General features: G+C 39.1%; 1 protein-coding gene across 1 annotated transcript; it reads left to right on the top strand.

Annotated features, from left to right (window-relative positions):
* Positions 1-470: 470 nt before the first annotated feature.
* On the top strand, positions 471-21,910 carry LOC123771638 (uncharacterized). The gene is made up of 3 exons (XM_069313225.1): positions 471-602; positions 14,639-14,748; positions 15,795-21,910. The coding sequence occupies exons 1-3, from the start codon at positions 546-548 to the stop codon at positions 16,141-16,143; spliced, it is 516 nt and encodes a 171-aa protein (XP_069169326.1). The 5' UTR covers positions 471-545; the 3' UTR covers positions 16,144-21,910.
* Positions 21,911-23,327: the final 1,417 nt, after the last annotated feature.

Genomic DNA, 23,327 nt, shown 5'->3' with positions numbered 1-23,327 from the left:
TTTAGAACCTGCATTTGAGGTCGATCTCGAACCTATTGTTGATGTGACGACTTATATTGAATTTTGTAACTAGCTCATCAAGATTGTAACTTGCTTAGCTAAATGAATTGTGGGGTTCAGTCCCTGAGCCCATTATGTGCCTCTGTAACCCTTTCCACTACCGCCCACAAGATGGGTATGGGGTGCATAATAAATGAACTAAACTAAAAAACTATCACCTGTTGCAATTTGAACAGACCCATCAGGGTAAGCATAGCCAGATACGTCCCAGACGAGTTGCCCACCTCTTACTTTATTTCCAAACACACATAAACGTCCACTAACCCCTTCATGCTAGATTTATTTTTATTTTTATTTAATAGTAATAAAAACATTACCAGTTTTACCAATTTAATTAAAAAAAATACAAATTTTTAACATTTTGTGTGTGTGCGCGCGCGTGAACGCATTTGTGACGAGTGACGAGTACGAGCTCAGTACGACAAGCTTCAGTAAACAAAGCAGCGTGTAGAGGAGAGGGTGTTCAAGGTTGGCAGTCGGTTATCATGGCAGATAAGCTTTCTACCAAAATCAAAGGCTTGTTCGAGAGTGATAACACGAAGGTATGACCAGTTTAATGTTCCAGTTAATACAAAATTTTTGTAATGCAATGATTTGGGCAGCCAGTTCCATTCCGGTGCCTTAGGCACGTTTCTTTACACCTAATGCCAATGTTCACCTAGCAGTAAATAGGTAGTCTAGAGTTAAGCAATTATTGTACTCGCCTAGTTGTGCTTGCGGGGGTTGAGCTCTGGCTCTTTGGTCCCGCCTCTCAACCGTCAAGCAACTGGTGTACAGATTCTTGAGCCTACTGGGCTCTATCATATCTACATTTGAAAATTGTGGGTTGCATTTTGGGGAAGTTCAATAATAGTCCTAATTGGACCTCGATAAGCCTAGCAGGCTTCCTGTTCCCGAAAATGTAAACCAAACTATGAAGTCTACCAAGACTGGATATGCTAGGTAAGAGACATTGCTTATATTCAGATTAAGTGCGTTTCAAACACCGGTTGCTCCATCCTGGTGCTAAATATAAATAGTCTTCCAGGCTTGGTGCCTTTTGATTATTACTATGCATACTTGGTCATGTCATACATAAATTATTACTGTTACAAATTATAATTGTATTTTGTAATGATTTTGTTGCTCTACATTATATAATATTCTTCACACGTTGCTATTGGTGGTTTGGGGGCTATGACATCACCAGGTTGTATGATGGCACAAACAAAGGTTGCACTTATGGTCAAATCATACATGAGTGTTTCAACCAAGCTCTCTTTTAATTGTTAAATCAAAATATATATCATTAGGTTAGGCAGTATTAGCTTAGGTGGGTTGGATTATGTTATTTTTTTTAATCCATTGGTGAACCTTCTTGGGTATGAAGTGACTTATATCTAGTTGCACAATGCCTAGGGGGTCATATAAAGGTCATTTGTCACCCTCTAACGATATTGCTGACTATATCTGAAAAAGCTGACCAAAGGCTGGGTGTTTCAGTTAGTTTTAAGATTTGCCAAAAAATGTTGTTCATGATTAGTGGCACTATAACAAAATATTTTAATGCAGTTTCAATTATGTGTAATGTAATATGTATGTATTTTGTATAAATTATAATATTATTCCATACACAGAGAAATCACATTAACGTGATGTATCAAAGAACAAATCTTCAGGAACCTTGATGAGGGTTTGAACCTATGCATATCAATTATTTACACATGTTATATCAATGTTAAGTTGAGTTCTGTTTTATAGGTCTATAGAATTATTGATATTGTACATAGACACTTCACACACAGCTCATTTTCTAATTTAAAAAAATATACAATACAGTATATTATTAGGGTGGGTTAGCTATGATTAGCTATGGTATCCAAATGCTTCACACACATGTTATTTCATCTGTAAAAGCTAAATTTAAAAGCTCTATTGTATTTTAGTTTTCTAGGGTCAGGAACAGGAAACTCATGGAATTTAATATTCATAAAGAAATGTAATGTACCAATAGTGTGAATGCTCAATGTAATTATGGAAAAAGTGCCTGGAGGCAGGGGAGATACCAGCAGCACCTAAATCAGCAGATATAGCTCCTCTCCACATGGGTAGTAAGTAGTAAAGCTTTGGCAAAAAATTATAGACCAGTTGCACTATCATCACATAATAAGTTTTTTAAAAGAGTGATTAGGAATCAAATTTATAGTTTTATAGAAAATAATGAACTACACAACCCAGGATAACATGGATTTAGAGTGCGAAGATCCTGTTTGTCACAGTTTCTCAACCACTGACAAAATCACAAAAGCCTTAGAAGAAAGGCAAAATGTAGATGATGTATACACAGACTTTGCAAAGGCATTCGACAAATGTGACCATGCAGTGATAGCCCATAAAACGAGATCAATAGGAATAACGGGTAAAGAGGGTGTTGGATTTTCAACTTTGTTAAACAGAATACAGAGAGTGACGGTCATTCAAATAAGATATAGTCCAAGTGCAGTGAAAAACTGTACCCCAGGGCACAGTCCTTCCACCACTGCTATTTCTCATTCCTATCCCAGATATTGACAAAAATATGAGTCACAGCTTCGTGTCATCCTTTGCAGATGGTTAAAAAATCAACATGAAAATTTTCTCTGTAGAAAATACTGAAAAATTGCAAGCAGATATTAGTAAAATCTTTGATTGGGTAACTGAAAACATGATGTTTAATGGTGATATATTCCAGGCACAGTACTTAGGTATGATGGAAACGAGGAACTTAAGTGAAACACAGGGGTAAAGGACACAATCAGACCTACTCATGGAAGGAAAGCAACGTGCAAAAGATCTAGGAATTATGATGCCTGACGACCTGACATTTATTGAATATAACAGAGCAAATATAGTACAGTAGCGGCCAGGAAAATGATAGGATGGATTATGAGACCCTTCAAATCCAGAGACCCCACAGCAATGCTAATATTATTTAAATCACTGGTGCTATCCTGTCTTGAGTATTGCTCGGTACTCGCTTCCTTTTTCAGAGCAGGAAAGATCCCTGAATTTGAGGGAATACAGAGAACACATACGGCATGCATAGAAATAATAAAACATCTAAATTATTGGGACTGTCTCAAAGATCTCAAAAGGTACTCTTTGGAAAGGAGATGAGAAAGGTATCAAATAATATATAAAGTATATGAAGGCCAGGTCCCAAATTTGCACAGTAGAATAATACATACTAGAACAAAAGATATGGAAGGAAATGCAAAATAGAACCAGTGAAGAGTAGAGGTGCCAGAGGCACAATCAGAGAACACTGAACATTAGAGGTCCACAGCTGTTCAACACCCTCCTAGCAAGCATTAGAAATACTGCTGGAACAAAGGTGGATGTGTTCAAGAGGCACTTAGATAAGTTCTTGCAAGAAGTGCTGAACCAACCAGGCTGTAGTGAATATGTGGGCTTGCGGACTGCTCCAAGCAGCGACCTGTTGGATCAAGTTATCATAAGTCTAGCCTGGCCTCAGACTGAGCTCGGGGCAGTAGAAGAATTCCCAGAACCCTCTCCAGGCATGCCCTATGTATGGCCTCCACAGAATGCAACCCACAATAATTGCAAACTCCAGGGTACATATTTATTGCTAAGTGAACAGAGGAATCAGGGTAAAAGAAACTTTCCTAAATGTCTCTGTCCTGGCATATGAATCAAACCAGTGACTTTTTGGTTGTTTTGTACATAAACATTACATATGCATCACACATTATCACGAGACGAGTTAGTTACAAAAAATCTGAAGTCCCGAAATCATCTCAAGATAACCTCAAGATAACCTCAAGATAACCTCAAGATAACTTCAAGATAGCCACCTCGTGTATGAAGTGATGTACATCCATTTACAATTTGAGACTGCAGCATTTGGATTAATGAATCTTTTGTAATTTGCCATTGGAAAGGACAAACAATTGGTGACCTTTATAATAGTGAAATAACCCATGAAACCATTAAAAATTTATGAATACCTCTGATACAGGCCAGAGGGAGGCTACATTCTATAAATACAGTACGAGGCACCTTCTCATTTGAATACTGCTGATACAACATTTATATCTTTAGTTTTTTCATGATCAAGTTTTAAAAATAAGTCGGCTTTTGTTCTCTCCATTTTTATGTATACAGTACTGTAACTAGATAGGGTGCCCAGCTGAACCTGAGTTTGTCTTCCCTCTCTTTTTTTCTCTTTCCTCCTCTCTCTTTTTCTCTTTCCCTCTCTCTTTTTCTCTTTCCCTCTCTCTTTCTCTCTTTCCCTCTCTCTTTTTCTCTTTCCCTCTCTAACACTGTAAGTGATTTTTAGTTACATATTAACATAAGAGTTGAGTCTAGCATGAGAGGGAATTGCAGACACCAGACATCCTGGCATTAGACAATGGTAACTCATATCTTCAGTGTGCAAAATTGCACTTTGACCCAAAAGTCAGGTCATAGGGACCACACATTAATGACAAGTCAGATACCATGACTCACTCATTGGATAATTGTGAGTCACCAGTGCCAGCTTGCCTTGCTCCCTTCCATGAAAGAGCAGCCACCTGTCCATTGTTCAGTAGCAAGATAGCCTCAGGCTATCTGGAGCCGGTCGGCCGAGCGGATAGCACGCTGGACTTGTGATCCTGTGGTCCTGAGTTCGATCCCAGGCGCCGGCGAGAAACAATGGGCAGAGTTTTTCACCCTATGCCTCTGTTACCTAGCAGTAAAATAGGTACCTGGGAGTTAGTCAGCTGTCACAGGCTGCTTCCTGGGGGTGGAGGCCTGGTCGAGAACCGGGCCGCGGGGACACTAAAAAGCCCCGAAATCATCTCAAGATAACCTCAAGAAGAGGCTATCTCATGTAGGTGGGAATTAGCTTCTTGGTTACCAAATAAATATCAGAGCAAGCTTGAAGACAAAGTAGGGAGATCTACACTCAGAGAGAGCGCTTCAGTGTCCACCATTGTAGACCCAGACCCAAGCACGAGGCCCTATGTGGCCTAGGTATTGAGCCACCCCCATCCCCTCCCCCCTTCCTTTCCGGTTAACTCATTATTTGCGACCTGGACGAGTTGTGTGAATACGGGGTGATATATAATACTGTGGTTCCCATTTAAATGTTTTGTGAATATGTCAGGGACAGTCAGTCATGCCATTTTCTCAATTTTCCCTCAATGACTTTAGCTTGGGTTGGTCTTTAATATTGATACATGTAGAGTAAATAATTAATAAATGTCAGCTATTAACTTTTGAAAGCTTGTTTTTAAATGCAAATATCCTACATATTGAATTCTTCATAAACTCATGCGTGGTGTAAGGAAGAGTGAAGGGCACTCCTCAGTTTTACTTACTGATTAGATTTATCATGAGATTAATGTTATCCATACATGGAGATAACGAGTTTGAAAGACAAATATATTTTTGCCTATAAAGTTAAATGAATGTTGGTAGCATATTTACCTTCCACTTTAGCCCTTTTTCTTCTTTATCTCTAGTTTCCTGTTCTATGCTGTTCTCCTTTACTCCTCTACGCCTTTCTTCATTTCTTTCATATTTCTCACATCACACACTTGATTGTTGCATCTCTTCCCCTCTCCGTCCTCCATGAATCTTTTTTCCTATTGCCCCTCTCTGATCTTTTTTCCCCTATACCCTTTCTTCCTCCTTATCTGTTGACTACCTGTTGATTACTCCAAGGATCAATGTCCTCACAGCCCGCCTTTGACTTGGCCTCCTGGTTGCTGGTCTGATCAACCAGGCTGTTTGATGCACCTGCTTACAGTCTTATATCCTAATCTCAGCCTAATTGATCAGGGATCCTTTGAAGGTGCCTGTTGAATTCTTTTGAACGCTGCAAGAGGTCGGCCAGTTATGCCCTGTATGTGTAGATGAAATGTGTTCATAAGTAATTTATATTGTTAAAATTTTTCCAGCTAAATGTACAAGCATTAATAAAAAATAAAAGTAATTTTTGTTACTGTATTTAATATTTTATAGCTACTGAAAACGTTAGTGGCACTAAGACACTGCTGGCTTTGTATGCTCATTTTTGGAGACTGAGCCCCATAACTGTATGTAAACAAAGAGCACATGGTTGTATGGTATCACATAAAAGGAATCTGTACTGGACTCGGTAATATGTGCTTATAAATACTGTACAATATTTTAATGTGCTGGCATGAACTTCAACTAATATGGTATGTCTGAAGTAATTCCTTTAACTTCATAATTATTTTGTACATTTTTGTCATAAATTTAATCAGTAAATGTAAAAGCAAGATTTCCTGCAACAGATTGATTATTCATTAAATTCCAGTTGACGTGAACAACGGTTTGAACTCGCAAAATAGTGTATTGTAATCTGAATTGATTATACACTCTACTCAACCTAAAAATGTTTAGAATAATTAGTTCCAGACCCATTCCAAACTTTAAAATACATAATCAGATTCAGATTAGAAAGAACTGGAGTGAAGAGGGGTGTTTCTTGTCAATAAGTTAAGAGATAATGTAGTAACTGTAAGAATAATAGACATTAGTTTAAGATGTTTAATGTGTAGTGAGGAAAGTGTATGGTAGGAGAGTGGAAAGGTACAGGAAATAACTGAGAAATTGTTCAGCGATGAACAGTGTATACATTAGCTATTTCCATTGAAACAACTCAGAGAAGGCATCTTAACAATATTGTATGATGTACATGGCATTTATGAATTTTGAAAATGCATACAACAAAACTAATAAAGAATGACTTCCAAGAGTGATGAGCAAGTATTAAGTTGGCAGTGCTGCTAAAGGCTAGGAAAATTTTCTATGTAGGCATAATTAGTGATTTGACATTAATATAGGTGTTCATCATGGTTGTCCCCCCCCCCTTTGAGCTCGGGGGACAGTATGGTGCTTCTGTAGTTGCCTCGATTCTTTCCTCCTTCTGCGATAAGTTCTGCTTGTAAGGTGTCCTTGGTGGTGACCTTCTTTTGTGTCTCGAGGTCGAATATGTCGTCCAACAGGATTTCCAACTCCACTTTCCGGGCCATCTCACATGGTCTGGACATAACATGACAGTTTATACCCAGATTTAGGAGAGTGACTTGGTCCTCAGTGAGGTTGATTCCTGCAAGGTTCAGGAAGCCGTGTCTCGGTCGTGGAATTGCCATAGGTCCTCCATATAATGTTAGTTTCTTGATTATCCTGGTTTTGGTGCTGAGGTGATGTCGATCTGTGAGGATGTCGAGGTGTTGCTCGATGCGAGTACGGAGACTTTCGTCGATGATCTGATTCGAAATCCGATACACAAGGCAGAAAATGAAATCAAAGACAACAAAACGCAATTACTTCATGCTACAAACCAATGGAACAGCAACATCGACGAAAGTCTCTGTACTCCCATCGAGCAACACCTCGACATCCTCACAGATCGACATCACCTCAGCACCTGTGGTTTCTGTTCTAGGTTCTAATAACAAAAACAGGAATCTCTTTAAGCACCAACGTATATGCTAAGCCCACCAACATAGGATTATGCCTGAACGGTAGAAGTGAGTGCCCCCAAAGATACAAAGCCAGTGTTCTCACTGCTTATATTCGTCGAGAGTTTGAAATAGTAACTCGGGTATGTATTGGTGAACAACGGATATAGCAACGCGGAAATAAACGCTGCTATAAGAAGACACTTGGACCGTTGGTATAATCCTGAACCTTGAACAGAAACCACAATACCTCCAATCAAATTATATTACAAATCAACCATGCACAGTGAACATATAAAAGAGGAAAGAATAAAGAAAGAAATAATCCGTAAAGGAGTAAAAAACATTACTCCTAACCAAATCATAAACCTGATAATATTCTACAAAACCAAGAAGATTTCCGAACTCCTTATCAAAAACAGCCCGAAGCCGACGGAGAACCCTCTACAGCAGTCAAGCGTTGTATACATGTACACTTGCCCCCATGAAGGATGTAACCTTCAATCTAAGTACATAGGTATGACGTCGACCAAGCTGACGAGGCGTTTGACAAGCCATCTTCAATCCGGTGCCCCCAGGAATCACATGAGACAAGCCCAAGCCTATATATTTATTATAATAATATATGCAGTGAAAGAAATCGCCCAAAGAATGTGTTATGTTTACCATATTTCTCTGGGTTTGAGAATATTGTCAAGGCCTTGAAACTTTTTAATATACATGTATTGTTTAGCTACGAAAATACTGTTGGTAAGCTATTAGTTAGGAACAGCCCTCGCAGTGATATTTGTCATCTATAAAATACCTTGTAAAGACTGTAATAAGTTCTATGATGGGCAAACATCTAAAGATTTGAAATGTAGAATTTCGCAACATAAATACTCTGTAAGACATGGCCAATTGTCTAATGCTTTGTTTGTTCATCTGTCAGAAGATGCTCACCAAATTGATTGGGAGATGGCTTCTTCAGTAACGAATTGTAAAAGCACCTATAACAGAAAAATAATTGAATCTGCTTTGATACAGATCACAAAAGAAAGTAATTTGAACATTAGCAGTGGTTTATATAACTTAGATCCATTTTTAATAGATCAATTAAAGGGCGATTTAAGTAGGATCATTGGAACACATTTCTCACTAATTCATTGTAAATATTTACTATTTTATGCTATAATTATCCATGAGTTGGGCCTGTGCGTGGTTGCTGCATCGGATGGGCCAATAGGCCGTCTGCAGTGTCCACGTATTGTACCTCACCTCACTCCACCATTCTCTCCTGCCTATTTATGTCCAATACCCGACCTGTAAAATCACTCCTTCTGAAAATGTATTAATATACGAATGTACTTAAGGAAATTCCTGTGTCAATTTTCCTCCGTGGTCTGACACTGTTATATATATATATATATAATTTCTTATAGTATATTTTTATACTATAAAAAGAATAGTTATTAGTAATAACTATCTTAGTTATTTTTTATAGTATATATTTTTTTTCTTTATATTAACGAAATATTTTAAATACACGGTAGGTTAAAATTTGAGACAAGCATAAACTGAGGATGTGTTGCTAGGTTGATGGTTAAGAAAAGGCCAATATTAATGTGCCTTAATTGGCAATAAAACGCCCCAATTTTGACAGTCTAGTAATTTCCGATAATTTCCGATAACTATGCTATCTATTAGATGAGATGGCAGGTTAACTATTAGTAGTTAGTATTAAGAACATAAGAACAAAGGTAACTGCAGAAGGCCTATTGGCCCATATGAGGCAGCTCCTATTTATAACCACCCAATCCCACTCATATACATGTCCAACCCACGCTTGAAACAATCGAGGGACCCCACCTCCTCCACGTTATGCGGCAATTGGGTCCACAAATCAACAACCCTGTTGCTGTACCAGTATTTACCCAAGTTTTTTCTAAATCTAAACTTATCCAATTTATACCCATTGTTTCGTGTTCTGTCTTCTGTTGATACTTTTAATACCCTATTAATATCCCCTCTATGTCCATTCATCCACTTGTAATCCTCTATCTTGTCACCCCTAACTCTTCGCCTTTCCAGTGAATGCAACTTAAGCTTTGTTAATCTTTCTTCGCATGAAAGATTTTTAATTTGGGGAATTAACTTGGTCATCCTACGCTGGACACGTTCAAGTGAATTTATATCCATTCTATAGTACGGCGACCAAAACTGATCTGCATAACCTAAATAGGGCCTAACCAGAGCTAGATATAGCTGAAGAACCACACCCGGTGTCTTGTTACTAACGCTTCGATTAATAAATCCCAGTGTCCTATTTGCCTAATTATGAACATTCATGCATTGATCCTTTTGTTTTAAATTCTTACTAATCATAGCTCCCAGATCCCTTTCGCAATCCGACTTCGCAATCTCAACACCATCTAGCTCGTATCTTGTAACTCTATCATAATTACCTAGCCTCAGAACTTTACATTTATCAGCATTAAACTGCATCTGCGAATCCTTTGACCATTAGGATGGAATATCCGAGTTACAGCTCCACTCCTGTGCCAGGTAAGTTCACTACAGGCTCACCATACAGCCCGCACTACTTGAAACTTTTTGTTCCCAGTAGCTGAATTTTAAACAACTATGATGGAATATCGTTAGCCTACATTTTCATAAATTTTAATGTGCAATATTTTTTTTTTTAAATGTAAATATTGATGTTCTACAATATTTTATAATTTTGTGCATAGTTTGGCTGACAGAAATATTTGAACGTAATATGTATATGTAAATGCTTTTCATTCAAAAACACCTTTACCTTTACATGGGGCAAGCTGCAGGATTTACAAGCATTTGACCAATGAGCATGGGATAGAATTGACTGCATGAGATGGGGGGGGGCCCAATCTCTTGGAGTTTATTTGCTTGCAGTTTGTTTTGTAGGAGGGATGTTTGAAGAAAGGGAAGGAGAGAAAATGGAGAGGTGGTTTAAGGGAGAGAGCGGGACCGTGTGTTACATGGAGAGACGGTGGGAGGGGAGGGGGGGGAGATGTCAGAGAAAGTTGAAGGCAGGAAAGGGGGTTTTAGAAGACAGTTTTCAGGGAGTTGGGAGGGAGAAATGCAGGCACAGCCGGGACCCCCCCCCCCCAGTCAATAATTATAGACCAGATGAAATGAGATAATATCTCTAGCAACTATTTCAGTCACTAACAGATACTAAACGATATCCATATAGTCGATCTTCGCAATACGTGCAGTTTGCATGAAGGGTTTTTCCTCCTGACGACTGACTAGTGGTGATGTTAAAAGAAGACTCACTCACAGTGGTGCATCAATGTTCATAATTTGGCAGAGATTGGAAGTTATCGATGTCGGAAAGGATGGCAATTCAATTTCTTACTTTATTTTGCACCCTATACCCATCCCGTGGGCGGCAGTGTAAAGGATTACAGAGGCACATAATCAGTTCAGGAACTGAACCCTCTAGTTCGTTTAGCTAAGCAATAACAATTTTTGACGCTAGTTACACAATTATCAACATTATATATACTGTACATGTACACATACTCATGCATGTATCCTCGTATGGGCCAATAGGCCTTCTGCAGTTACATTGGTTCTTGTGTACATATATATATATATATACATACACATATTTAATCACCTACACAAATACACACACCAATAGTCTTTTGTATGACTTGTGATTATTGGGAAGAGGCTCACAACAGTCACTATACAAGGCACTTTACATCTATGGTGAGTCACACAGTTACTAGTCTTGCTCCACACCCACCCAACTGGGCGGTAGCGTTACAGTCATGTGCATGCATTACCTACAGTAAGCAAATTTTGGATACTTCGCTAAGATTTCGGGCAGCACATCATTATGAATGATGTACATACACATTTCTTGGACACCATTGATGGCGTTATCTCTAAATTGAAATGGCAAAGATGAAGAGTTGTGTTAAAGCTTACAGTCTATAAGAAAGAACTTTACAATAATAACAATAAATAAAAAAATGGGGATTTCTAGATTCACGGGTGAAGGAATCCCGGCCCTATTGATTTGGACCGGCCCATTCGCCAAGTGGAGCCCTCCAGAGAGGGGTTAAAGGGGGGGGGGGGGGGGGTTCCACTAATTTCCTTTTCCATAACATATTTGTTAATTACTTTCTTTGGAAATATCGTGGAGTATTACACGTTTATTGTGTTTGACAATCACTTTACCAAATCCTTGTAAATAAAAACTTTTCCCATAATTTCGTCCTATGGTTCCAGACTTGTGATTCATAGTACAGTCGGGTGCGTTCTCGACTCATAATCGGGAACTCTGGGTTTGATTCCTGGTCGGGACAGAAGTGGTTGGGCACTTTTCCTTTCACCTAGCAGGAAATATGTACCCTGGAGTTCGGCAGTGTTGCGGGGTTGCATCCTGGGAAACGTCGGCAGTTTGACCTTAGAGGAGGAACTCGATATAAGCCTAAAGTACACGTGTTTCATGTCCCCGACGTTATTTCTGACTTATAGGACCCGCTTTACTGTAGATTACCTATAGAAATTTGCCTATTTTTTATAATAAACTTAGGGCCTACGCATACGAACATGTAGCACTCCCGTTACCCTTAGCTATACCAGTGTAAGAGGTTACAGAATTATTGCAAAAAGTTATAGCTACATTTACCTATTATCCCTGTATCGCAAGATGGAATGTCATCCACAGAATGCAAGTTGGGATTTTACTAGCCTGCACTTCCAAATGGTGTTACATAGTTTTCCCGGCTTAATGCCTTTTTGTTACTTTGCTTGTACGTGATATGTCTGCCACTGATAATCCTGCACTCCCCAGAGTTCAATTCTCTCCCACAAAACGTATAACAGTCCCGATCTTGTTGAAATTCTTGTCACTCGCACTGAAAATGCACTAGAAAAGACGCTGGACCGATTCCTAAAATTTTTTTTTACCCAAGTAAACCAACCCATCTCTGAGGCTGACCCAACAAACACCCCCCCCCCCTCCCAATCGACATCTACAATGACATCCGCCCTAACACAGCTACCATTGCTGGAAATCCAGCGTTTGAACTGATGCTGGAAAACCTCCTAAATGACTTTGCAGCACGCCTTACCAAAGTTACTAACCAAGGCTAACTTGCCACAAACTCGAACCACCGGCACCAAGAGTAAGAAACCCCCAGTTGTACAAACCTCCCAACGACCTGGCACTCTGACTGAAAAACACATAAACCACATTCTCCAACCACCCCCATATTCAACACAGTGTACTACTGACACGTCAAAGAAGACCGATGTAATCACATCTCAGGCGTAAAAATCCTTAATACAACACAACCCATCTTACCATAACCCAACCTACCCCAAAGTACTTAATATACTCTAACTTACCATACCATAATCTACCCTAACCTATCTGAATTGCGACTAACTCCCAAACCTACTTCGACTCACAATCTCAGTCTCTTGACTAAACCACACACTTTTCATAAAACAGCAACAATGATACCACCATTAAATTAGAATATTGGTGTTTTTTAATTGTCTAGTATACATGCCTATAGCGTATGGACGAAAAAATCGGGTTGAGAGTAACGCACACGAACCAGTGTATCATTGTACCTCCATATGTGTTAACATAAAATATATTATTTATTATAAATAATAAAAACAAATGAACTTTGTATAAATACCTGTGTTAATTAGAGCAATGTAAGTGTCTCAAGTTAAAGTTCAAGTGTTTATTGAGACTTAAGTCTCTCATTGTATGGGAGTGGCAGGAGTGGGGCCTCGGAGTGTGTAGGGGGCGGGAGGGGGGTGTTCTCGGGTGCGTACCAGCGTATAGTGCGTCAGAACACGTTGGGGAGGCGTGGTGTGTAAGGTGACACATGAATAACGAGAGCCATGTATTAATTGACACCAGACAAGGTCTGGCACAGTTGGTGAGATTGAGTTCTGTTTCTGTCGCCCAAGCGGTACAGGTTTGAATGTAAATAGCCGCATGAGCTAGGAAAGTAAAAATAAAAAAGAAAAGAAAATTGAAGCTTTCATATAATTTAATGTTCTTGTATAGAGATGTCTTAGCGTTTTGCTTTGTTTTTTCGTTAGTTATATTTCTGTTCATTATTTTGAATATCTCGTATTAAATTAAAGCATAAATGAGCTTTCTAAATGGTTTATGCCATTCCTTATTCGTATCGCTTCTACCCGGTTATTCATAACACAACCGTTGAAAAGATAGATGGCTAGGAATTGCGGATAACAAAATTAGTACAATGCTGTACTATTAAATTGCCTTCCTCCTCCTGCCGAGATATTTAGACCCTTTTTGCTTGTTTACTTTTTTTTTTTTTTTACAGCACCGCTCCTGTGCCAGGTAAGTCCACTACGGGCTCACCATAGCCCGTGCTACTTGGAACTTGTTCGAGTAGCTGAATCTATAACAACAACAGCAACAACTTTGTTTACTTTGCTGTTGTCACAGACTGTGATCAATAGTCTAGTAGGCTTGATGCCTTTTGATAATGGCTTGCTATTAGTCAGCGTACAAGTACACACGAAGTCAATGGTATATATTTTAGCAAAAATAGAGTAGCATGAAATCATAAAAATCAGGTTGAAATTAAATGGTGTAGTTCTAAGAGTTCATCACATATTGAAGAAACTCATTTTGCTTGAGGTACCCAGCAGTGTGTACTGGATACCAATGTTGAGGGATTTTATCATGTTCCAGAGAGTTTCTGAAATTGAGTTTCAGTGGTAGGCGTAGTTTATTTGCCAGTTACTTTATAACATTGGATTGAACTCCAATCACACTTGGGGTTGGAGTTCAAGAGTTGGTATAATAAGCAGTAAGAGGGTCAGGAGACATGGGAATAGACGAAGGACTGACTGGGGCCCAGCAGCTGAAATTTGTCTTGTAAGCACAGGCAAGTTGGTACATAAACGCGCATAGTAATCTATGTGTAGTGATTTTTGTCTACACGCTTCAACAAAATACAACACAAAAGACAAAACATGTGGTACTGCATTAGATGTTTTGTTTCTTGGACTGCAAAATGCATGTTCCACTTTGTACAAAGTATCATTGTATTTTCCTGATTTAATAGATTAATATTTTTCAGGTTCAGCAGAATCAACGTGGCGTGCCTACCGATAAGAAAGAATTGTTTGCATGGCGCAATACAAAAAAATTTATTTATCTACCTCCAAGAGGACAGGAGGCATTCTTTAAGTAAGTTTTACATCATTGTAATGGGAACAATTGCAGAGTTTTATGTAACCTTGTACAGTGGCACCTCGACATACGATTGTCCCTACTTACGATAATTTCGAGTTACGATGTAAATTTCATTGAAAAATGCCACTCGACATCCGATGGTGTCGTCGACTTCCGATATTTGTTGGTACACGTTCGGGTCGACCGAGCACGTGGTTCCCAGTCACGCGGCCGACCTGCCTCAGTTTACTACAGCTGCCCGCTTAGTGACGATAACGCCTATAAGAAATTCTGCTTTTGTGGTGATTTTTTGCATTTTGAACATTAAAGTAATTATTATATAACACGCCATGAGTCCCAGGAAAGTTAGTGGAAAAGCTCAACATATGAAAACCCATGTAAGGATGACCATAGAGCAGAAACATGAGTTCAGAATGTCTCTTCCTCAACGATTAAGAAAATGTGTGCAGCATGGGAAGAATTGCAAACCTTTGCTGAAACGACTTGCCCAAATCAAGCTGCAGTAGGTCGTTGCCTTAACCTATTCAATGACACTGTGATGCATCATTACAGACAAATGTTAAAATGAAGGGAAAAACAAATGTCTCTTGACAAATTTGTAGTGAGACAAACAAGCACTGAACCACAACTAGGTCCTAGTGGTATTCAGGGAAAACGTAGGAGAGAGAGTACCCCGGAGAAAACATCACTGCCTGATGTGATAATGGAAGGGGACTCCCCTTCCAAACAGGAACAACTCTCCTCCTCCCCTTTCATCACCATCTTCCATACACAATCAAGAGCCCTCCATAAAGGTAAGAGACACTTTGGTACTGTACTGTTAGAAAAAAACATTGTATTCAGTATAAAATGTATTTGTATGTTAATATTTTGGAGGGTGGGGAACGGATTAATTAAATTCCCTTTAATTCTTATGGGAAAAATCGCTTCGACTTACGATATTTCGACTTATGATATGTCTCTGGGAACGGATTACCATCGTAAGTGGAGGCCCCATTGTAATGCAAGTAATTGTCGCTATGCTTTTTCTTGTATTTCAGATATCTTCGAGGTGGCAGTTATTCGGAAGATAAAGACATTATAGATATAGATGTCAGAGCATCAGGAGTGTCACATGATGCTAGAAGGTATCAGTTTTGGCTGAAAACAAAAGAGATGCATTTATCAAACCTTTTTAAAAGTTATGTTTATGATGATACCCATTTATTAGAAGTTGACAAAATTTTACCTGAACACACAAATGTTGATTATGCTGAGAATGCTAGGAATATTGATGATTTTGTAGAGAAATTAATAGATATGATGGAACCATATCTAGATCAGAAATTTACTGAATTTAAGGAAGCTCTTGAAAATGTATATGGGAAGAATGGAGAAAATATAAAATAGTGTTTTTTAAATAGTAATAGTGGTTTTTAAAATAGTAAAAATAAAGTTACTAAGAAATTTGAATGAATGCATTAATTCTATTCCAAAACCAATACAACTGTTTTACAACTTGTGATTTTGAAATATAAACTATGAATTTCCCAGCAAGTTTCAACTAAACTTTTCCTTTCAAGATGGTTATTTGAAAGGAAACTGAAATATTTGCCTTGCAAGTGCTTTCTGTGGTTTAAAAAATATTTAGAATAACTAGACTTAAAATGCTCTCCATGTGTGCATTTTAGATTACAAATCAAATCACTTATATTCCATAAAATTGCTCAGTCATAATGTTCAGTTTTATATTAAGTATACAGTATAGAAATATTTTCTACTTTTCTGGAAATGTTTATAGCCAGTTATGTTGGTGAGATCATATGTTTGTAATTTATTTTTAGTTATTGCTTTTAATATTCCATCCTAAAAGGTGTTTTATGGTTGGGTTACCATTGTGACTAATGAGAATGTAACTGTAGAACACACATTAGCACACTTAACAAATGAAACAATTAAGAACAAAGAATTGTATAACTAGGTATATTTCTTGTATATTTTATCATAAGAATTGCCATGCAATTCTTATGATAAAAAGATGGGGTAAACTGCAGAATCAGCCTCGGATCTGAGGCTTGCACTGGGTCCAAACCTTTAATTAGCTCACTGTAGCGATGGCGTGAACATTGTTTCCTAAAAATTCTTGCATCTTCAGTTTTGTCTCGTTGGTTTGCTTTTAGTTTTCACTGAACTTCTGTAATAAGAAAGATTTCTTATTTTTGCTCTTGTCTGCCTCGTCTTAAATATCAGGGCTCACTTTAGCCCTTTAATTGTTATTGTTTGATCCTTAGGCCAGTGTGTTCACTCTTCTCTTGTGCCCTAATAACAGTTGTTATATCACTTGCATGTAAATAGTCACCTACTAATATATTTCTGAAAATGTTCTCTGCACATCAGACGGCTTCTTACTCATGTCAGGGTCTAAACTTGGTAGAATCAGCAGCCATGTGCTGATAAGCAATTCTACAATCATACTTAACTGCAGTTTATTTGCATGTTTCATCGGCGAGTCCAAAGCATTGTCAGAGCTGTGATATCAAATAACCAGCAGGGTTGGATATCAATGAATGAATATAGTTGGTCTCCTTACATTCCGTAAGTTAGTAATCAGAAAATGTAATTTTTAAGTCTGCAATACAGCACATGCTTGCATTTGGTTTGTTACTCAGGTCTTGATAACCATTACTGTCTTGTCATATTAACAAAGTTTACATTTTTATCTGCATCTGCAAGTTTCATGAATGTTAAGTATAAGAAAATTATATGTACTGTAATGAGAAACTATGCAGGAATATTTGACAATACTGTATAATTTAAATTTTTCAAATGTTCAACAAAGTTATAATTGTTTCGTCATAAGAAATTCATTCTTAAATCCAAGTGATCATTACAAGCTTGAATCATACATTGGAGCAGATAGTGAATTGCAGGAATATTCACTTAAATGAATTGCAGTATCTCTAAAAGGCAGCGATACTAGAAACTTTTAGATAAGCAAACAATGTTATATAAATGTTAGGATTTAGAACTGAATCTTGATAATTATTTTGAAATACCAGGCTTAACTAAAAACTGATAACGATAGTTTACATTTATTCATTTGGGTCACTGACTGTGTATACATGTTGTAATAAAAGATATGAAAAGTGTTCAGTATTTAGTGTCGAGTCTGTTGAATCCCATGACCATAGAGCTGGTAAGAAGGGAATGGAAGAATGGATGAGGATGCACTGAATGGGATGTGAGGTGGAGGGGAAAAGTTAGGGTGGTGGCCCAGTCACCATGGATTAGAGCTGGCTGACGATAATATGTAGGCATTTGAAGGTTACATGACGTCTTGCGGCAGATGTCACACAGGAGGTTCTGCTTTGCTCAGTTAGCCAGCTTCCTTCTTGGTGGTGTCGGGTGCCTGATTATTACATTTTCTTCTGTCTTTGTCCTGCGTCTATTTGGCTGGTTACTGGAGAGGTTACTGTTTGGGTAACATTTGTAGCACATAGGGTTGAAGATTTCTTGGTATAGTACAGTAGTGTCGCAACCAGTGAATTGTCTCTGCTTCGACATACCACTTAAGAGGTAGACCCAGTTTCTTGTCCTCCCTGTAACTCTTGTTGTAATCTCTGGACATCTTGTCCTTTAGCACCAAAGTATAATTGCACTTAGTTGCGTCCATTATTATTTCCATCCACCAGCCATCTCATGTCCATATGAAGTTGATGGGGGGTGGCCTTGATGTAGTCTGAACGAGGTGTGGAGTGTACGGCTGTCATGTCAGCAGTTGTGGATGTGTGCTGGTGACGTCCACCGAGGCATCAGAGTTGATTGTAGAGTAGGACTCTTCCTGATTAGATATTGGCAGGGTTGCTGGCTCAATTGCAGGATCAGCTGTAGGTAGGTTCCTCAGTTGTTGGAGTGGGCAGTCTTGCAGTGGGATGAATTACTAGGGGTCAGTGATGAAGGACCTGTTGCAGGAACATGGGACACTGTGGGTGAGGCTGCAGGTGCTGTTGCCAGAGTGGGAAGAAGGTCATCAGGTCGGTTGCCAATTTGCAGTGACCAGCCTGTTTATGGTATGATGTAAAGGCTGATGTCTTTGCCAGTCATTTTGTCGGCAAGGTGGAGAAGTGCATAAAGCAATGTGATGGTGGTGGTGACTGCAGACGACGCTGGTGGTAGTGAAGTTGGTTGGTTGTGGGTCACAACCACTGCCCAGGGGCCAGACGGCGGTGAGGTAGCTGCTCGAAGTGTACTGCCGGACAGGGCAGGGAATGCTTCTGATTGCCAGTTGGCCAGGCGTGGAGCATTGGAGGCTGCACTCGCTACCATTTTAAGTTCCTCCTGTCTGTAGGGGCAATCAGGTGACAGGGCAGTTTTCTTGCCATTGCAGAGTAGGCAGCATTGGTGGTTGGCTGTACAGCTCAACATGTGTAAATACTGCATTTCCCTATTGCTTTGTGCATTTCTTGAAGTGCATACACTGGTAACACTTAAAGCACTGCCTCAGCTCTGTTTACCTTTTCTTCATGAAGGTAGGTGCCATTGGAATTCTATAGCATGTAAGGCCATTTTCAGTGGCAGAAGCCGCTGGCAATGAGTTTAGCTGCGACTGCAGTCAGTGCTAGGTTCTGAGAGTTGATGTTGGTGACGATTCCACCTTTTTTTGGATGGTAATCCATGAGCTGATGCGTCTGGCAAATATGATCCTATCTGCCAGGTAGTGCAGTAGTAGAGCGAGTGCAAGGTTGGCAGCAAGCAGGGCGGTCTGAGTTGGTGTGGAGAATGGTTTGTAGAGGTCCTTGTCGCTGGAGAATAGTAGTACTGTATTGTTTAACACTGCCTTTGCCTTCTTGGATGGTGAATATTGGCAGTATTGGAGATTTTCTTCAGTATTTTAGTCTTGGCGAGCGAGTGGTTATCACGGAATTGAACTTTTAAGTTTTTGCACTGTGGTAACAGTAGCCCTGTACTATAGATGCACCGATAAACAGATCACTCCAGCTGCTACCCCCTCAGCAGTGCACAGTAACGAAGGATGGTGGTGTTTGTGTTGAAGACGGGAGGAGCAGTGTCCTTTCATGTGTCCTGTTGATTAACTGTCTTGTGATCATCTAGTGTTATCAGGAACAAAAGTTACTATGGGGAATGCAAGAGCCTGATTTTTCTTTCAAAGTACAATACAGCAATAGTCATGCCATTTCCAGATACAGTAGTTTATACTGCTGTTAGTGTTAACTAATTTTAATGTTCAGATAATTCTAGATGTCTTTGAAATACGTTTTCTTTAGTGTTTCTTATTTCAGGTCTTAGAACATTAATGAATAATAACGTGTAAAGCTCCTGAAGGATGATCCTCAAAGTAAATCAGTTTTTCTTCATGGACTTTGTATCCCTGATGTATTATGCTTTCTCATAAAACGGTAAGTAGTACACTATTATGTACCACTAGATGAATCGCAATCATTTTTAAAGCTCCTGTACATTATATACACCTTCATATACGAAGGTGTTAGCAGTGATAAGTAAGTTTTCACCATACTGTACATTAAGTAATGGTGGTTTCACCATTATTTAAATGTACAGTAATGTACAATGTACTTCACCACATTGTACATTTAAGGTGGCCCAATATTTGTTCAGTGGTTATACTTCTGAAAAAGTTAAATAAAATTTCCCAGTGAGGAAAACTGGTTGAAAGTGACCGACATGACATATTATCAACAGTATGTCAAATCGGCCACTTTCAGCCAACGATGCCCACTAGGTTAAAGGTGCAGCACAGTACTGTATGTGGGGAAAAAAATAGGGTTCAGTACCAGCGAATTCCAAAACGTAACTTTTTCCATTCTCAAAACACCTATTTTAGTATGGATATTTAATGGTCACACAATATTCCAGCCACAAATTTAGTACTGTACATAATACAATCCAATGCTAGGGATGTGCAGTAATGCATAAATACAACTAAAAAATCTTGTAGATCGCAAGAATGTAGGGTGTGAAGGATTAGCATAAAGTATACATGCTATAGAAGTTTCACTCCTGTAATTTCGTAATGTGGCACTAGCATGCTTGACTTCGAATCTGCATCATTCAACACTACAGAAATTTCAGGCCACCTGTAATTATTGCAGAAAATGAGTACTTATTTATGACTAATGTGTAAAAATATATGAAATAATTTCATGTACTTAAATGCAATCACAGTACTTTTTTATCAAGTCATTTTTTAGTTTATTATAATGAACATGGATGGTGCCATGCTAATATTTGTGCAATTTATGGTTTAACATTAGGCATCTTGGGTCAAGTGCCACTCTTAAGGAAAGTTTTGTTTATTTAGACAGTATATTTTAATCTTTCTAAAAGGTTTAATGAATTATCGTGCAATATACACACATTTGTAAAAAAAAAAAAAAGCCTATACTGTAATAATTTTCAAGGTGATAATACCTGGTTATTGTACAGACAATAAGGACAAATTATGATACATTAGATTTGGAATTTGTCCCTTTCATTTGAATTGATTCTTTATCCTTTGTATATATATTTCACAAGGAATTTTGTTGCAATATCAGTGTGTATATTGTAGTGTTATAATACTGTATTCCATGTCTAACTTTTTAGTTGGTAAAGCTTAATTTCTATTACCATACAGTATTTTTAGTGCCAGAAGGACAAGATATTAGAGATCCACCAAGCTGTTTCGAATGCATATGTTTGTCTATTTTATGTTTATTCATTGCACTGTAATTGTTGCTATGCAACTAAACCTTGAAATATATTAATGGCAGTTTATTATGCCCATGTATCATCACCAGAGGATGAGTGCTAGACATTACCAAAAGTATTTTTGAATTGAAAATGTGATATATTTACATATTTTGATTTGAACCTATGATTTTTTTTAGTATAATACATAGTGCCATTTATTGCTTTCAGTATTCAAGTTACATTATCATCCCTTCTTTGGATTGCTATGCCCAGAAATTACTTGACAGACGAGTTTCTATTGTTACCTTATTTTAAATTCATCCAAGTAATGCAATTTGTTTTTAAAGTTTTTATACTGTTGAAGTTAGAAAGTGATTGTTATCCTTTATGAATCATTGATATAATTTTATAATATATTCTATTTTGTCAGGAATTTTTTTAAATGTTAATTAAACTCCTTTTTTGACATAGTAATGTTATTGAGCCCTTTATACTAAATATAATCAGGAATCATTACATCATTTGCTGCAAGTTTGCCATCACAATTTTTTTTTTTGTAGTTGCTACAATTTCAATGATTATTTCAGTCATTGAGCAGGACAAAAGACAGGCAGCCCTGAAACAGTTGCCACCTCATGACACTAGAGTATGCAGGAACGACAAAGGCCACACCAAGCCCTAAGGGGAAAATAAAGGATTGTCCACTAGCCAGGACAACTCTGGGACCTTATTTTGTAACCAAAACCCCCTCACTGTCTGGCTCGTTGTCGCCGTGAGGGGGCTTGGTGGGCAGCTGCCGGAGTGTGATGCTCCATAGGTCAGTCCTCTGTCCTTTTGCAGCCTTATGCTTCTGCTGCTGCCTTAACCAATTTTGCCAGACACCTTTTCCTTTTACTCGTGTTTCATTTTTCTCCCCCCTCTTCTCCTATCAAATTGTCATTTCCTGCCGACCTTTTGCCTGTTTTGATTATTCTTTCGACCTTCTTTTGTTTTGACGCTCGGGTGTTTGAGGAGGCATACTCTTGCACCCGTAGAACTGTAGTACTCAACGTCTCGAGCGAGGGGACCCTTTTATTGTCAATCCTCCTTTCGTCACTGAACCCGCTCTCGACGGACTCACGGTTCTTAAGGTGGCGTTTGTGGGGCGTATACTCACGACACATCCCTGGGGGGCCCCGGCAAGATCGGCGATAGCTTCTTGTTGGGTGTCCTGCCTCTAATTATGGCTCCATGGTGGGTGTGGGGGCACATTCGTGAATGAAAGTTTTTCCTCGTTTTCATGGCTGATAATGTTTCCCTTGTATTTTCTCGGGCTCGTGGGGTGGGCGACCAAGCCCCCGAGTCGGACTGTGTTGAAAGACCAGGCCCTGTAGCCCCTGCTGCATTGGGCCCCGACGACCTGACTACTCCCCTCAGCTCCCCTCCCTCCTCTGCGGTAGGGTCGAGTCCCCAGCCTCCAGTGGTGACAACCTCGTCCCCTGGCATGGCTCCGTCTCTCTTTGTGACTACTGCGCCTTTTTCCACCATGAACTCCGGGGGTTCTCAACGCCGTTCCCGCCACGGCCGCACTCGCACGATTCCTTCCCGAAATACTACTTACAACGCCTTGTTTGGTCCCGCTACGTGGGCTAAATACTTTGATCTCCACCATCTGGATTCTACTCCTGACAATTTCTCCCTCCATAAACACCTTGTTGATTCAGTAGATGCCTCTGTTACTTTTAACTCCACCAGTTACGGTGCGCGTGTCGTCGCTGCTCCTTCTCAGGATGCAGCTACTCGCTTAGCCGCTTTGTCCTGCATTGGAGAGATGCCTGTTCGGGTCTCCATGAATGCTCGGTTAAATGCCAGTGTTGGCACTGTTCTCCTCCCGCACCATGTTG

The sequence above is a fragment of the Procambarus clarkii genome, chromosome 75 (assembly GCF_040958095.1).
Source record: "Procambarus clarkii isolate CNS0578487 chromosome 75, FALCON_Pclarkii_2.0, whole genome shotgun sequence".
NCBI classification, from domain to species: domain Eukaryota; kingdom Metazoa; phylum Arthropoda; class Malacostraca; order Decapoda; family Cambaridae; genus Procambarus; species Procambarus clarkii.
Note: the sequence above shows the minus strand (reverse complement) of the source record. Positions and strands in the feature narration are given on the sequence as shown.

Excerpts from the sequence above, each read along its gene's own strand:
- LOC123771638 (XM_069313225.1), top strand. The coding sequence starts at position 546 with ATGGCAGATAAGCTTTCTACCAAAATCAAAGGCTTGTTCGAGAGTGAT. Across the intron at positions 603-14,638 it reads TCGAGAGTGATAACACGAAG|GTTCAGCAGAATCAACGTGG; the intron begins GTATGACCAGTT and ends AATATTTTTCAG. Across the intron at positions 14,749-15,794 it reads GGACAGGAGGCATTCTTTAA|ATATCTTCGAGGTGGCAGTT; the intron begins GTAAGTTTTACA and ends CTTGTATTTCAG.